Source organism: Rutilus rutilus (assembly GCF_951802725.1).
Source record: "Rutilus rutilus genome assembly, chromosome: 11".
NCBI lineage: Eukaryota > Metazoa > Chordata > Actinopteri > Cypriniformes > Leuciscidae > Rutilus > Rutilus rutilus.
This window is the reverse complement of record NC_140216.1, coordinates 15526046-15543059: the sequence shown is the minus strand read 5'-3', so window position 1 is coordinate 15543059 and position 17014 is coordinate 15526046. Positions and strand designations below refer to the sequence as shown.

The following is a 17014-nucleotide window of genomic DNA, read 5'->3' as shown; positions in this document are numbered from 1 at the left end:
AAGAACTCAAGCAAAATTCAGTCCACAATATTGTAACAAAGGTCAAAGTTCAAATCATTAAGGTAAAGTAAAACCTGCAGTATTGCGTATGAAGCTGATCAAGTATTTGCTGAAGTTCTCCTATGATTGAGGTTTATTTGCATGACTTTTAACAGGTGAACTCTGACAGTGTTTGGGAATCTCTTACCTTGAGGCCCAGCAATGCCCCCGTGTCTCTGGGCACTGTGCCATCTTTCATCCGCTTGTTTAGCACTATCCGCCCTATTAGGCGCTCTCCATCTTTGGATGGTTGCCATGTCACCGGGTGCTATGGGGTCAAAGTGATAATACACCTTTGGTTTTTATACAAGCATTCACTCCGCACATTACACACACACACATACAGGCTCAGGGAAATTAGAGGAGGAGGGTGAACTCTTACTTGCTGTGAAGACACAAACCATCCCAAGGTGTTACTTAAAAATAAGGCATTGGTTTAAAGGCAAATTGAAATACATTCACACAACCTTTTTTACTTTTGTAATCGTATATACTAATGAAACTGGATATTCAACAAAAAAAATGTAGGATGGTATTTGATTTTATTTATTGAGGATTGATCGAGTCATGACAAAAGTGGGCCTTATAGACCAGAATGGAGTTATCCATCTTTTTTTTTAATCTTTGGATTAACATGTGCAGATGATAAGAACAGGAACACACATTTCATGTTGACTTTAAAAGGATTTTTTTTAATCTTGTCATAAGTAATTTATAAAAGCAATAAACACCATAACATTTACAATATTTAAAGAAATAATTCACACAAAATTGAAGATCCTGTCATCATTTTCTTACTCTCATGTCATAAACCAATCTAATAAAGAAAAGCCTGAAAGAGTTCCCACATCCTCTGCAGTTCTCAAATCTAATATTCATTTCAAATGGTGCATCAAGACATACAGTGCCACATTTGATATAAATTTACATATAATATCTTTTATTTTTTTTGTATCTTGACACTGCTGTTAAAATTTGCACCACATTTGAATTGAATGAGACTTAAAAGCTGCTAGGAGGTTGAAGATAATCAGCGATTAACATTTACATTAGGCCATATTTTTACAGACTTTTTAAAGCTATTTAAAAAAAAAAAGCTATTTTAAAGCTCACTCAAAGCTATTGTATGGCTTCGGAAAACTTGGAAAATATAACATGATTTGTATAGACCACTTTGTGGTACAGTACATGTTTTTGCCATTGTTTGAGCCTGACAGCCTCAGTCGCCATTATGAATAAAAGCATCCTGCAGTACATCTTCTGTTGTGTTTCACAGAGAAAAAAAGTCATACAGGCCTGGAACGGCATAGTAAATGATGACAGAATCTTGGAATTTGCTAACAGCATGAAAGTAATTGTCTTCAAAATATTTTTACACCCTGTAGGGGTCGGTTTGTGCGTTCATCAAGTACAGACACAATAGACAGGACAGGTTAGAGGTATCAAGCACACTATTCTGTGGACAGCAACTCACAGTATTGAACTAGATCAGCAGCTCTCAACTGGTGGATCAAAACACTGTTCTGATAGGGCAGATATTAATATATTAAAGCAATAAGTCCAAAGAAGCATTGGTTTACAGTGATTTTAGAACAGCTACATTTACACATTTTTTTTTACATTTATTCATTTAGCTGACGCTTTTATCCAAAGCGACTTACAATTGCTATATATGTCAGAGGTCGCACGCCTCTGGAGCAACTAGGGGTTAAGTGTCTTGCTCAGGGACACATTGGTGTCTCACAGTGGATTCGAACCCGGGTCTCTCACACCAAAGGCATGTGTCTTATCCATTGCGCCACACCACCCCCCACATAGCTATAGGCACAACGCGAAGCAGAGTTGTTCAGTAATATTGATGTAATGTGTGGTGTGTGTTTACACAAAATTTTACATGTTAGAATGTGACTCAGCCAATCATAATCATGGCGCAGATCTATCCATTTGAGTAAAAACAAAATTAAATGCAAAGAACCTGTAGTTGGCTTGGTTTGTAGTATGGGACGCAGACAGGCCCTTTTCAATTCAAACAATAACAATATAGATTGACCAAGTTTTAAAAGAGGATAGAAATCCACATATTTTGTTTGTTTTTTTTTTTTCATAAAAGGCTGTACATTCAATCAAACTTAGAAGTTTTTGCACAAATTTGTCGTTTTTAGCAAAAATTCTTCACTCACTTGGTAAAAGTAAAATTTAGACAGATTCTAACATGGACAGGTTGTTATTACACAAGAGTGTTACAAAAGTTTTCAGCGACAAGCGAATTGTCTGTCCAACTCTTTGTCTAAATGCGAAACAGTCAGAAGATATTTAATGTTTAATATATATAGAGGGGAATTTTGGACAAATAAGGATTTATTGTTTTTAATTGCAATACACCAGAAATAAAAACCAAACCATTAACCAAAAGTTCTCATTACTTGTTATGGTTAGAATTTGAGACATAACCCAAATGTACATGCTTATTTCATATGGTTCAGACTTAGGGCCAGATTGACTAAAAAGGGTAAATTAGTGTGAGATTTCAATTCCAAAAAATGCTGATGGGAGTGGAAAGTACTGCGCGTGATCTACTGACGACGCACAAATTAAAGACGCAGCCGGATCATTTCCATAATGACCAACGCAATCTACGAAGAGCAGCGCAAATTAGCGTCTGGTTTAAGACAAGCTTTTTTGGGCGTTAAATAATGGTGCAAATAACAGTAAATTGACTAGTGCAAACCTTAGTAAATCACCTCGCATGATTCATTTAAATACTCTCTTCCCATAAATCCCTACAAATGCATATGCAATAAGGTCAGCCGCAAAAATAACCCTGTCCACAGCTTTTTAGCACTAATTTTTCACTGCGTGTCTTTAGTAAATCCTGACAGTAGTTTAACGCCAAAAGAGGGTTTGCGTTGGCGCAAACTGATAGTAAATCTGATGCATTGTGTTAAAAAAAAAAAGACATTTTTGAACCAGATGAAGCAAAACCAGTTGAGAATCACTGATCAAGATCAATCCATTAACCAAAAGAAAAGTAAACTGCTCTCACACCCTCAAGCTGTATGGATGTAGCAAGCTACTTCTATTCACTACTGTGAAAGACATGGGGAACAAACAAAAACAAAAGACAGGACAGGAAAGGGCAGCATGAAGAATGAGACAGTGAAAAGGGGAAAAGAAAAACAACTGCTTAGTGCAAGATTGATTCCCACACTAGTCTATCCCTGTGTTTAAGCTGAGACTGAAGGATTGTGTGGAAAAAATCATGTCAGGAAAATCCCAAAGGAGGAAACAGTGTGAGAAGGTAACATGAAGTGAGGAAAAACAGGTTTGCAATCAGAATGGAGCGTCTGTCCGCATCGAGAAGCATGCAGCATATGGAGCACACAGTGCCAGGAAGTTTGTCATTCATCTTTCTGTGTGTTAGGATGCGCTACGACTTTGCAGCCAGAAGACAGTGGAGCCAAGCAAACAAGAGGGTTCGCCTCTCTCCTGAGAGGCACGGTTAGAGTAGAAAACCCTCTAGGGCTGGAAACAGACAGTGAGTGTGTCGAGCAGGTCAGTCACAGGAAGTGTCGTCTCAGTACCTTGTCGCTATGGCTATGCTCCTCGTTTAGCGTGGTGCTACTGCACGTGTCAACCCCTGAATCTTTGACCTGCGGCTCGCACCACTCCACGTCTTCGTCGTGGGAGCGCTCCCAAAATCGCACCACTGTCTTTTGCCTCTCAGACAGGGCATAACTGGCGTCCAAAAAATATGCCTGCTCATTTGTTTTTCTTTTCCCCCTTTGAATGTTGCCTAAAAGTTATGGATGATATAAAAAAGGAGAAGAAACAAAACATGCAGAGGTGAATTAAACGAGGGGAAATGGGGTGAGAGGGTCAGAAGCCTCACCATAGACATTGAGGCGGCCTCGCTATGCCAAGACGCATGGTCCCACCAGTGACCATCCATATCTCCTGAGGACAGCACAGTGAGAGGACACACACTTGTATAAACAAGAAAAAACTTATATAGTCAAATGTACAACATTCATTTACTCGCACACTTTCACATTCTTACAGCTCTCTTAAAGGAATAGTTCAACAAAAATTAAACTTCTGTCATCACTTTCTCACCCTCATGTCTATCCACACCTCTATAACATTCTTTCTTCCTTGAAACACAAAAAGAGATATTTTAAAGAATCTACAAGCCATTTTTTGTTTCATGCAATTACAATGCATGGGGAATAAATCTAAGTTTCAAAAAGAACATTTGTGATAGAAATCGCAATGATAGATCTATCTATCTATCATTATGCTTAAAGGCAAATCACATCATCTACATGGCACAAAAATGTGTGTACCAAATACCAATAAATAAATCTATTTTACAGAAATATTATGATTAAATAAAGTAACTTATTCTAACATAAATATGAATAAAATAATTTATTTTCTACAGGTAAAAAGTAGCACCACACCATGCTATGTTTCCTTTCTGTCATTCTCTCCATCTCTCTCAGTTTAATGGGGAAGTGAGTGTGAGTGGATGTTTGCCCACTTCTTACAGTCATGTGACACAGGCCAGCTATATATATCAGGGGTGTTTTAACACAAACTTTAAAAAAAGAACTGAAATGTCTGAAAGTGATGCAGAAACACACGTTTTGCATTAATGTAATTTTTATTCAGATTTTATACCAAAGAACTAGCTTGATATATCGATACTGCAGTATCGATGTGCCCATCCTTGTTCAAAAATAAACCACAATTCATTTATTAATTAATTGGAATGATAAAATCAAGAGTTAAACTCACAGACTCAATGATTTGGTTGCAGTGATTAAGAACTCACTGGATTTGAAGATTATCAATGAAAACTTGGGTCTGGTGCTTATACAAAGCTATCGTATGACTTGGAATATGATGCACAAGTCATACGGACTACTTTTATTGGCCTTTTATGGTCCCCATTCATTGTAATTAATCTTTAAAAAAATATTTTTTGGCATTCTACACAAGACTGGAAGTCATACAGGACCAGAACAACATGAGGGTGACTAGTCTAAATGATGACATAATATAAATTTTTAAGACAATTATCCCTTTAAATTAGCATATTAGTAATCAATACTACTTTTCTTTATACACACATTTAACTTTTCAAAAAAGGAAATGTAAATAAACAACAAATACAGATATTCAAAGGTGTATAGTGTTACATAAAAGCATAAACCAAAACACCAAAAAAAAAGAAGAAAAAAAGACAGCTTCTATCAGCTTCTTAGCTTAACATCTGACAGTTAGTTTTCCACTGAAGTAAATCTTCTGACTCCTATATATCTAGACAGCAGCATTTCAGTTTTTAGTTAAGAAATCTTGATCTGGTTGGTTACACACAGACATTAAAATCAAGTGCTTAAATGACATTTAAAACACAAACTGATATTGCCCTTTGCTGTTGCATAATGTAGACTACATAATACCATAAAATGCATACTACTTTGTTGTGATGTTATATTTTGATAATCAGATATATTTAACATATTATAGCCTACATCAAGCAAATATGAATAAATTAACAAATATTCTCCTTGCATTATCATTGGAACACAAGTAGTTATTGTAACATAAGCATTACTTTTAAAAGTAAAGTTTTCCAACTGTAACATTTCTATCGTGTCATTATGCCTAGAAGAATAATTATCTGAATCATCTCAAGTATTATTGTACTGATACCTTCTTACCAGTACAAAACAAAACTGGACTGGATTCATTTATGTAAACCATAATCACAGGATTCACTTGAAATGTGCAAAATAGTTATTTACCTGTGACTGTACCGTCAGTACAGAAGAAACAGTATCTTTGATTAAGAAACCAAGCTGTAGTTTAAAGATGAAAAATATGGCCATTATGCATCAATAACTTTAACAGCTAAATTCAGTGCAATATTACAACAGCACTATAATAAATGTGGGGGAAAAAACCTGTATCCTACCACACAGCATAGAAACATAATATTGCAAAAGTCTGATTACTGCCGCTAACATTGCATCATCCTGCTCCCAATTTCCCAGCCAACAAACAGTGATATCTGTATTATACCATGAAAAGAATGAGCATTGTAAAAGCTTACTTCAGTAGACATTACTTCTGCTTTAACATACACCATGCCTCACAAACCAGAAGCATTTGCCATCAGTCACATCATGTGTAGACCGTCCCCAACGTCTTCAGGAAAAAATAATCTGTTCTGTGTAGTCACAATATATTGTTGATAATCCGTCTTTGCTACACCACCTCTTCCAAATCTTGGCAAGTTAAAGTTCCACAAAGCTGATTTACTCAACCACGTCCACCAGAACTCAAATGCAGCTCTTCAAGTCACGCTTGGGTCAGTACTCAAAGATCTGGCAAATCCTCTTCAAGGAAGATGTCACACCACAACGTTTGCCATTTTTTAATGGTCTCTCACTGTGTAGTTCTTTCCCTCTCTCTCTCCTTGCACTGAGATGGAGTTCATGCCTTAGAATAATGAGCTTACTGTTATTCTTGTAAGCCAGCTCAAACACCCTGCCCTACATAGTCCCTGCATCACTACAGACTGTTTCCCTGAGTTTGCTGGGCTGATCTCTGACTCAGAGAACCCCTACAGCTCGCTCTTGACTCCTTAGCAGCAAGCATTGGCCTCAATCATCTGCACAGAACCAATAGTCCCATTCCTTTCCTTAAGATTTTCCAACCTTCTAGTTGGGGGTTTTACATGAAAGTGACAGTTCAGAGAGAACAAATAAGTTAGTAAGAAGTATCCACTCATTTGAGACTGAGGAATACTCCAAAGCACATGGCAGCAGAGTCATCCCCATTCATTAAAATATCAACTTACCACCATTTTCCCTGGCTTCAGACAGCGTAGCGTCTCGGTGTGCGCCTCCACCAGTTTGCTACTTTGACCAAATCCTTTTCTCTTTTCACAGATGGGGAGGGAATTGAATACTTTGAACCAATCAGGTTGGGTTGTCACTGACTGATTGACGTGTGTCCAATGGCACCCGATGGAAGGATAAGCTTGTCAGAGATCAAGCTCCTTCCTGTCTACAGTCAAGAGGTGTGCCACGCTTATGAGGTCAGAAGAGAGTGATTGGATGTCTGCTAGATTTGTGGCAACTCTAGAGTTTAAAGTTGGCTGTTGGATTGAGAATTTTGGGAAACAGTCATGGCCTCAAGAAACACCAACATGGTTATCACACTAATCCAACAAAACCAAACAACCGTTGGGATTTGGAGTTTGTTGGTGTTTGTTGGGGAGGTGTGAACTAGCCATTAGATAGCAGACTGAAACAGAGAGACAAAGAATGAGTGTGGTTGAAGGTGGAAGCAAGTGTGTCTTTGGGACGTTCTTTAAAATTCTGCTCCACTGTAGTCTCTTGAGTGCATTAAGTAGCTGTGATGTGACCACTACATATGCACTGTTGCAATTTCACTTTCTGACTTTGACATGGAAGTGACCCTCTACAAGTGCCCTCCACCGCAAAGCTGCTGGAACTCCCTCTCCCTACCTCTGCAGATGGAGGAAAGGCTCTGGGGAGCTCTCTCTCGAGACTGCTCCTGTGCAAAGAGGCTTATCCAATTGAGCTAATTGTGACCCTGACAACATCAGAGCTTTTATGGTAGGGGCCAGAAACACAGGGCAGAGGCAATGATGAGCTGTATGAAAATAATGATGCAACGGAAACTGAAATACTGAAAAGGGTCATGTATATTATGATTTTTCCCTTTTGACATGTTTCAAGCTGGCAGACCACAAAAAATTAATTAAAAAAATTACTTGTTACTGAAAAATTAAAAAATGTCTATGCACAATGTATGTCCCAGACTAAGGTAAAGTAGGTATGTCCATTAACAACAATTTTTATCAAATATAATGCATACATTTAAATATAAATTTAATTTTAAAACTATGTGGTGCAGCAGGTTTCTGGAGTCACTGCTATTGAGTACATTCAAATGAAGTGCACATAAATTCTATAGAAAATAATGCTTTAGAATTTTAGAAAGCACTGTTCCATTCACCAGACGTGTCTGATGTGCAACCCCATTTATGCATCTCTTTCTGTTAAATGCTCCATCAGAGCCTTCCCAAGCATAAGGGTCCTTCTTCCAAAACGTCGTTGTTGAACGTCGTCTCTTTGGTCGTGTGTCGGCCATATCAAAATTCTCAAGAATATACATTTTTAACGTTAGTCGTTGTCGTTGTCTAGGACATCTCTCCTCTAGCTAACTTCCCTCTTCATGCTTCTCTCTCCTCCACTCCCCACACCCCCCTTCATGTGCACGCGCACTAACCCCCCAACCCCCACCACCAAATCATTCTTGTCGGTTATTGGCTGGAACACTGTTTGTTATGTTTCGTGGCCAAGGCTGGGCCAGTTTGTTTTTCTTGCCGTTTGTGGAGCCAAAAAAAATTTGGCCTAAAAAACGCGTGACATCGCTTAGAGCACCTTTAAATAAAGAAAATATCCATAATGTGCAGTGCTGAGGAGACTCAGTTTGAACCCTTTTTTGAAACCCTCAGTTTTGAAACCCTGTCAGTATGACTATTGAAGAAACATGATGTGCACGGCTGAAAAAGGCAATTTGGTGATGCATTTTAATAATTCAACAATTTAAAGATTCTAAGATTCACATTAGCTCATATACTTGTCAGGATGTACTAGTAAGTTGCACTCCTAAAAAACACCAGTATAAAGTACTGTATGTTTTGCATGCTTAGGAATGGAATGCTGATTGCTGGTTTGCTGCTCTCCAGGATGTGAATTAGGTGAGCTGGTCGACCAACTTCACCAGCACTAACCAGGCCTGGATTTTTTTAACCAATGGATTCACCCAATGAACTAGAACAAAGATATGACTGTCTGTTTGGCTATTTACAGATTTATATCTAACCTGTGGTGATGACATTAGGGTGGCCATACGTCCGGATTTTGGCCAGACAGTCCGGCTTTTAAGCCCCCTGTCCGGCGTCCGGTGCAGCCTCAAGCCGGACACTCATTTGTCCTCCATTTTGGAGTTACGCTGAATCGGCCTAAAAAAACCCGCTCTAGAATCTTTATTGGGGCGCAGCAGCATAGCGTCTAATGCCGTAAGATCTCTGGTCAAACAAATGATTGGCTGAAAGCGCTGTCAAATATATATCTGATATATCATTGGTTAAAAATGTAAACAAGCCTCCACGACATGGAGTAAACGTGCAGGCTACGTCATATCATAACGTTAAGATGCTGAAACATCAGACCTCATTTAATCCGGAATGGACAAAAGAGCACAAATTTGTCCATGATGACCCTAGAGGTGCTGTTGTCGCCTGAGCTGCTGCAGAGGGTGAACTTCTTTGTTAAGAACTGAAATGTGTATTTATTAATTTTTCGCATTCATTATTTGTTTATTTATGTATTTCTGTGTTATGTTACGTAAATGTTATGTTTTCTGGCACTGTGCACTTTTCAAGACAGGTTCATCTCAGTGGTCAGTTTTTGAAACAGACATCACAATGTCTTGAATAAATACAAATACTGTGAACAAACACTTTTTTGCCTCTTCTGTTACACATAGGTCTACATCAAGATATATCGTAGATCAAATTGTCTGGCAATGAATAGACTATTTCAGATTCACTGTATCATGATGCCATCGATATGATGGACAAAATTGTATTGTAGTTGCAAGTACACCAGAGTCCTATGCTATTATTCTTGCCTCACTAAATGCCGCAAAGTGTCCTCGTTTTTGGTGTTATGGAAATGGCTACCCTAGATGACACTGATAAAGAAACTACGGTATCGGCCCGATACTGAGCTCATGTACTTACTTGTACTCGTAAAAATGCTCCGATACCAACAACCGATACCAGACAGCATGTGTACAGTGTTTGTGTCCAGACAAAGAAACACTGACAACAGAGAATATAATGGGGATCAAAAAGAAGGCTGTGAATTGAGCGCATCCCTTTTCACAGACATTAGTGGAAAGATTGGTAGTTCAGTCGGATGTCAATGGCAAAGAAAGTAAAACGAGGCATGTAGCTTATTAACGTTAACGAGAGAGAGAGAGAGAGAGAGAGAGAGAGAGAGAGAGAGAGAGAGAGAGAGAGAGAGAGAGAGAGAGAGAGAGAGCGCACTTCTGTTGAATGCAAGAAGTTCCATGAATACAAACATCCAAAGCGCGCGCCCCGAAAACCAACGTATCAGACAGCGCGCAAATACTGAATTGAATTGTCTTTCAAGTCTTGCGCTTGTACGTACGAATTCACACAAAATTATGTAAAAACGTCTGTCTTGGCGAGTATCAAAGTAAACAAAGTCGGTTATATTATATCTCAAGTCAACATAGAGATTATATTCAAATGGGGTCCGTGCGTTCGGTCTTAAAGGGGCAGCAGTCTAATAAACCTGCTGCTGTGTTTTAATGTTCAAACAAAGGACAAATAAATGACTCACTGCTCTTGACTAAATAGGCTACATTTTGTAACTTTACAAAAACATCCATCTATATTTAATTTATATAGTAATGAATATGCAGTGTTTTTTTTCACATTTGATTGATTCGTTTTTGGTGTAGTCTCAAAATTGGAATAAATAAGTGATATTTCACTTGTGTCTAAACATTTGTACCACTGACCCAATCCTCAGCACTGAGCCCTTCTGGAGCAGCTCTAAATATGTGATGTACTATTAAATGAAAGATCAAATATGATAGAGCAATTTAAACACTGAAAGTAACAGAAGCTCATACAATGCATTTTAGCAGGCTTAATTAAGCATGAAAATAACTTAGCCAACTAAGTTAACTTAGCCAAATAAGTTAGCCAACTAATGTGATTTATATTGTTTTGGTTTCTACCAATACATTTAAAAATTACAAATGCAGTGAAAATACAGGTATCGGTTACGGTATCGATATCAGCGAGTACCAAAAATGACAGTATCGGTATCGGACTTGTTCTGGAAAAAGTGGTATCGGTGCATCCCTAAAAGAAACATCAATGATTGCTCTTAATTCTTTGTCAGATCTACAGGACATTACATCATCAGGTCATTTGAGGTCATAGTAAAATACTCACTTTAACTGTCCTGTAGAAAAAGCTGTATAAATTCATATTGTAACGGGAATCAACTTAATGACTGTGTCCACTGAAGCTCTTCACATCATTCCCATTCACACAAACACAATAGTATCTTCAGCCCGGCTTGCATTACATAATTAAACCTGCCTATATAATATGAAACAGCCTCCATGGTTTAAAACCCTAGTCATGTGACTCACCCCATGTAATTGCCAGTTTCAGTGGATTCTCCTTTATCTTAAGTGCAGTTTTAAACTGAATTTAAAGGGGAGAGGTCACAGAATAAATTGCTTGTCACAACTGATCTCAACAACTCTAAAGCACAGAAATTAAAACTAAAAGAGATTTACCAAGAGAATCTGAGGTCAATGCAACATCCTAGCAAGTCTTTACACTTCAACTTGACATCCCATGTGATAAGAATGTCACTCAGGGATTACGTTACTAGGGACGCAATTATAACCAGTCATAATTTACTGGTTAACCGGTAACCGACAGAATTTTGACAGATTAATACTGTCGGTTAAACAGTTTAAAAAGTGCTTTTTCAGGATTTTTAAAAAAATCTTTTAAAATAAGGAGCCAGTGTTCTGACGTAGAAGCTGGAAGCACTGCATTGTGTTTAATACAACTGACATGGAAGAGAAGAGATTGTTGAATAAAGTCATTTTTGTTTGTTTTTTGCATAAAAAAAGTATTCTCGTCGCTTCATAACATTAAGGTTGAACCACAGTAGTCATGGACTATTTTAACGATGTCTTTATTACCTTTCTGGGCCTTGAAAGTTGCAATGACGTTGCTCCCTATGGCTGGTACAGAAAACTCTCAGATTTCATCAAAAATATCTTCATTTGTGTTCCGAAGATGAATGAAGGTCTTACGGGTTTGGAACGCCATGAGGGTGAGTGATTAATGACAGAAATTTCATTTTTGGGTAAACGACCCTTTAAATTTAACGGTTTCAGAACAGAACAAGAATGAAAAATAAATAAATAAATAGCTATATAAACATCAAGGCAAAACTAATTCATTTAAAGTGAAACTGAAACAGAAACCAGTGTTGGGCTCACGTAGACAACCTCGCTCATTCGGCACCGGGGTTGGGAAGTAATGGAATACATGTAACAGCGTTACGTAATCAGGATACAAAAAATTGGTAACTGTAATTCGTTACAGTTACGTCAAAAAACAAAGATTTCAAGGTAGCAATGCTAGAACTGATATATTGTGTGTGCGCGTGAGGCGATCACTTGAATTGTTTCTTTATAACGGAGGAAACAACTTAATACACTCCGTCATTTATGGTCATAAGTGGAAGTCATCATTTGAAACTGTAAAGGGTTTAGTTTTATTTGTACTTTGTATCATTGTACTTTTTTAAAATAAAGAAAACAAACAGGATGCCGCATTCTGCGGTCACGGTTTATTTTCCAGTAACTTGTTTAGCACCATATAGCCTACTACTTGCAAATTTTTTTCTTTTGTTTTGTTAATCTCGTAATGATTTAAGTGAAACATTTCGCGCATTTATTCCTTTTATATATATATATAATTTTATTTATTTTTTCGTTTACAGAAGAGCTGCAGGTGTGTGATGTGACGATGAGTGAATATTTGCGCATGTAAAACTAAACCCCTGGAAAACAGATTTAGTTATTTTTAATGGGTCACAGACACTTATTTATTCTAGTTTAATTTATTTCTAATCTAACATAATCTTGTCATTTAACAGTTAAGGATCGGTTAACAAGCTTTGGTTGCCGATTAGGGGAAAAAAATGAAATGAACATCACTAACCGTTACAAAACATCACATTCACAATCACACCCAAGTCTGTTATGGTATAGCCATACAGTATTAAAGGTTTAATTATTGTTCGTTAAATTAAAAATGCATTAAGCATGACATTTTGGCAGAAAAGTTTACTACTACAATCTAGTTAATGAACAACACTGGCTTTTAACAACCCATTTAAAGGGATAGTTCACCCAAACATTATGAAAATTATGTCATCATTTACTCGCCTTCAAGTTGTTCTAAACCTTTATGAGTTTTTTTCTTCTGTTGAACACAAACAAAGATATTTTGAAGAATGTAGGTAACCAAACCATTTCTGGTCCTCATTGACTTCCATAGTATGAGAAAAAACACCGTTTTCTTACCAACATTCCAAGAAACTCATACAGGTTAAGAAAAACTTGATGGGTGAGTAAATGATGACAGAATTTTCATTTTTGGGGGAACTATCCCTTTAATTCTACAATTGCAATTGCATCAAGCACAACTGAAAAAAACCACAACAAAAAACATGCAACGATTCATCAACTAATTCATCAGACAAAACTGACTTTCACTGAAGAAGGAAAACCAAGAAGAACCAAAATGTAACCAAAATAATTTAATATCTAGGATGCCAAATCATCTGACTGTTGATTCCTTTAAGGTGCACTAAGTAATTGTATGTTTATGGATGCGTCCAAAAGCTTAGGCAGCTGACTTGTTGCCTCTACACTATCAGGCAATGACTTCACAGCAGTGTTTTCACACAAAGGTATCTCACAAAACCGATTTCAGACAGGAGTTCTGAGGAAGCAGAACAGTCTAATCATCTACAACAAAACAGAGCAAGCTTTGGTGATAACTAAGCACATATTTAATTACTATAATACTAATTTCGCGCTAGAACTGAAATCAAAAGTTGAATGACATTCAAACTCATACATTTACACACAAACTGACCACCAACCACAACTTTCAGCACAGGCTAATTGTATATGGGCAACAAAGAATACATCTATGCTACCTTCAAAAATCCATTGGATTAAGGTATTTCAGCAGACAGAATGTGGCAGAATCATTGGCTTCAGGATTGCCTTGTTTCCTTCCAACACTTAGGAAGGCATACTTTTTCAGGTTTTGGATGCAGCCTATGGCTGTCCAAAATCGCATAATCTCTTGAGTAGGTTCTTATTTTGAATAAGTAATTCACAACCGCTAAAAAAGTATGTTCTATATAGTATGTGTAGTATGAATGTATACATTCACCATGTTGTCATTATTATGTGACCTACCAGCATCTGTTAAGTCGCTTCTCCACCACTCATGAATCCTCTACCGTGGCCTCATGGGATAGTAAAGTGTCCATCGTATGCACACTTCAGAATCTCGCCGGAAGAAATAGGTAATCCGGGTACTTTTTGCCGACTCTTTTATGAGTACTGTGAATTTGAACATACTTCTTTTGTTTTTCGCCTACTATATAGAGGAGAAGTATGCGATTTCAGAAGCAGCCTTTGTTTCACTAGCTTTTATTTGTCTCCCTAAACAATCTATACAACATCATTAAACTCTCTGCTGCCACCATCAGCTCTGGAGCACCATGAAGGTCAACCATGAAGGTGCAGCTCTTTCTAGGCAACTGATATAACAGGAGTCACATCTGAGATTACTTTTCTAACTGAAACACTGCAAATGTTATTAATCAACAATGAAATTATTTCATTTTCATTTTCAGCCAGCAGCGTTTACCTTTTTCACTGATGGACTCACTTTCCAGCTCCACATCCTCACAGCTGGTGTACTCTGGCGTGGTGGCCAACTCCTCCTCCGAGCTGCTGAAGCTGCCCATGGTTCTGAGCTTGCCAAGGCGTTTGCTTCGGTTGGGTCGAGGTGGAGGAGGCCGAACCGATTCGGATTGGTCTGAGCTTAGGGAGTCATTTCGCAGCATGCTATCCATTTTGTCCCGATTGTTCCTGCGCATAGCTGAGCTAGGGTCCAAGTGGTGCTGTTGGGGTATGGGTTTCCTTGTTGGCTCCGCCAGTCCTCGCCGGCTTTCACCCAGCACAGGGCTGCGGTGTGGTGTTGGTGGGCTATGATTCGACATCCGATGTCCCGGTGAGCTCCTGTCCTCAGAATATGAGAGTTGACTTGGACCTCCCAATAGAGGGAGGCGCGACTTCCGCATACCGGGGCCATGCAGAGGCTCGTCAAGTTCTGTATAAGCAAGTGAGACGTCACTATGGCGCCGCTCATGCCGTGCCCGTGACACCTGGGCGTGGATGCGCATCTGCTCCTCGTAGGGCTGGGGTTTGACCGGGTAGCGCGCCAGGTTGGGGTCACTGCGGTAACGGGCCTGGTATTCCTCCTCACGGCGCCTCTGGAGTTCATAGTCGTCTAACTGGCCGTCCAAACGCTGGCCTTGCGAGTGCCAGCGTCCTCGACTGTCTCGATAATCTCCCACCTCGTTGTACATTCTTGAACTCCTTGGCGAACGGCCAGGATCACGTCCGTAGTCGGACGGAGAGCGAGGCATGCCACCTTCAGGCGGGGCATACTGCAATCCTCCTTCCCCCTCCCTTTGGTTATATGCCGCGTTTGGGTCTCTGGATGCTGATGGGCTTCTGTTTCTAAGAATGGAAAAAGAAAATAATGTCAGTGTGACTGGTCAATACAGTGAGGCAAGTCTAAAGCAAATAAACAAATGTAGACAATCACAAATGAGCTTTGGGCACCTCCTTTTCTCTTCAAGCAATTCAGATAAGAGATGTGTAAAACTACATACTTTAAAAATTAACTAGAGGGTGAGTTGTCTGAACAACTGAAGCCCTGTATATTACTCTGATTTAGGGTAATTCCCAAGACAGTTCAGACCTGTTTCACATAGGATGCATTCTTGTGTTCAAAAACAGCTGGATGTAAAACCTGGAACAGGTTCTCAGGTTGTTCATGGTGCAGGATGCTAAAGACTGGTCAGAAATCATGAGAATAATCATGATTATTTTATTATATGGGCAGCCTCAATTTTTAACAGTAAAAAATACATCTACATACAGTTTTGTGGGGAAATGTTTCATTGGGAAATGTTTCTCAGGTTGCAACATCTAATATTACTCAAATAGGCAGAAAACCAGATAACTCCAGAGGGTATACAATTAGAGAGATAAATACAAAATAAATATTTTTCAATGATTTTTTTCTTCTTCATTACAATTACAATACAGCCAATTATTTAATTTTGGAAACAAAGTCACACTTATTTTTCTCACACAGAATAAATTACCCTTTATCCATAAAAAAAAGTATTGCCATTAAAAAAAAAAAAAAAAACGGAACTAGCAAGCCATCCTGATCTATGCGTAATTACTAGACCCTCAGACTAAACTGTTTGACGCAAACAGTCACCTCAAGTTCACTGCCCAAGAGTCGATAACCATTTGGCTTCAGGACTCTCTTGTTTAAGCAGGCATACGTCAACAAGCATCACTGTTGTTCCTGCCCTGGAGCTCTTTCATCGTGAGGAGCCCACAGGGACTGTGAGAGTGGGCAGTTGGATCGGGTTCGGTGGTCCTGGGACCAGTCTGCCATAACAGACCCTTGAGCCATAGCTTTCATAGTGGTTAACCTTTAAGAGCAGAGAGTTTGGCTCTAGCCACAATCATGAGGGGAATTATGTCACACTGAGTTTATTTACCTCCCTTTCTTTCTTTCTTTCTTTCTTTCTTTCTTTCTTTCTTTCTTTCTTTCTTTCTTTCTTTCTTTCTTTCTTTCTTTCTTTCTTTCTTATTACCTACGTCATGTCATGCCAGCCAGTGTCACTTACAGCAGATGCCACTACTCTACAGCACTAGTTCAAAAAGGAGACAATGGGATGGGTGTGATTGTAAAAGTAAACATCACTTACTATTGCTCATACTTGCGGTTAGCGATTTGAGCAAACCCATAACCCTAAATAAACCCTAAATAAAACTTCAGCGTGTAACTCAGCTCTTATTCTTTGTCTTCAAGGCACGAATGATACTTCAAATCATGTGACTTGTTGAGAAGAATGCACTGTGCATCAGTGAAGCACCGAGAAAATTTTGGCAACTACCC

The 17014-nt window shown here is 38.6% G+C and overlaps 1 protein-coding gene across 1 annotated transcript in view; it reads right to left on the bottom strand.

Moving 5' to 3' along the window:
- rims2b (regulating synaptic membrane exocytosis 2b) overlaps window positions 1–17014 on the bottom strand; it is a 158548-nt gene that overhangs the window by 74026 nt on the left and 67508 nt on the right. The window contains exons 7-9 of the mRNA XM_084423300.1: window positions 14672–15549; window positions 3929–3993; window positions 188–307 (exon numbers count right to left, since the gene is read on the bottom strand). Coding sequence (XP_084279426.1) covers window positions 188–307; window positions 3929–3993; window positions 14672–15549 — 1063 coding nt within the window. The remainder of the gene's footprint in view (window positions 1–187; window positions 308–3928; window positions 3994–14671; window positions 15550–17014) is intronic.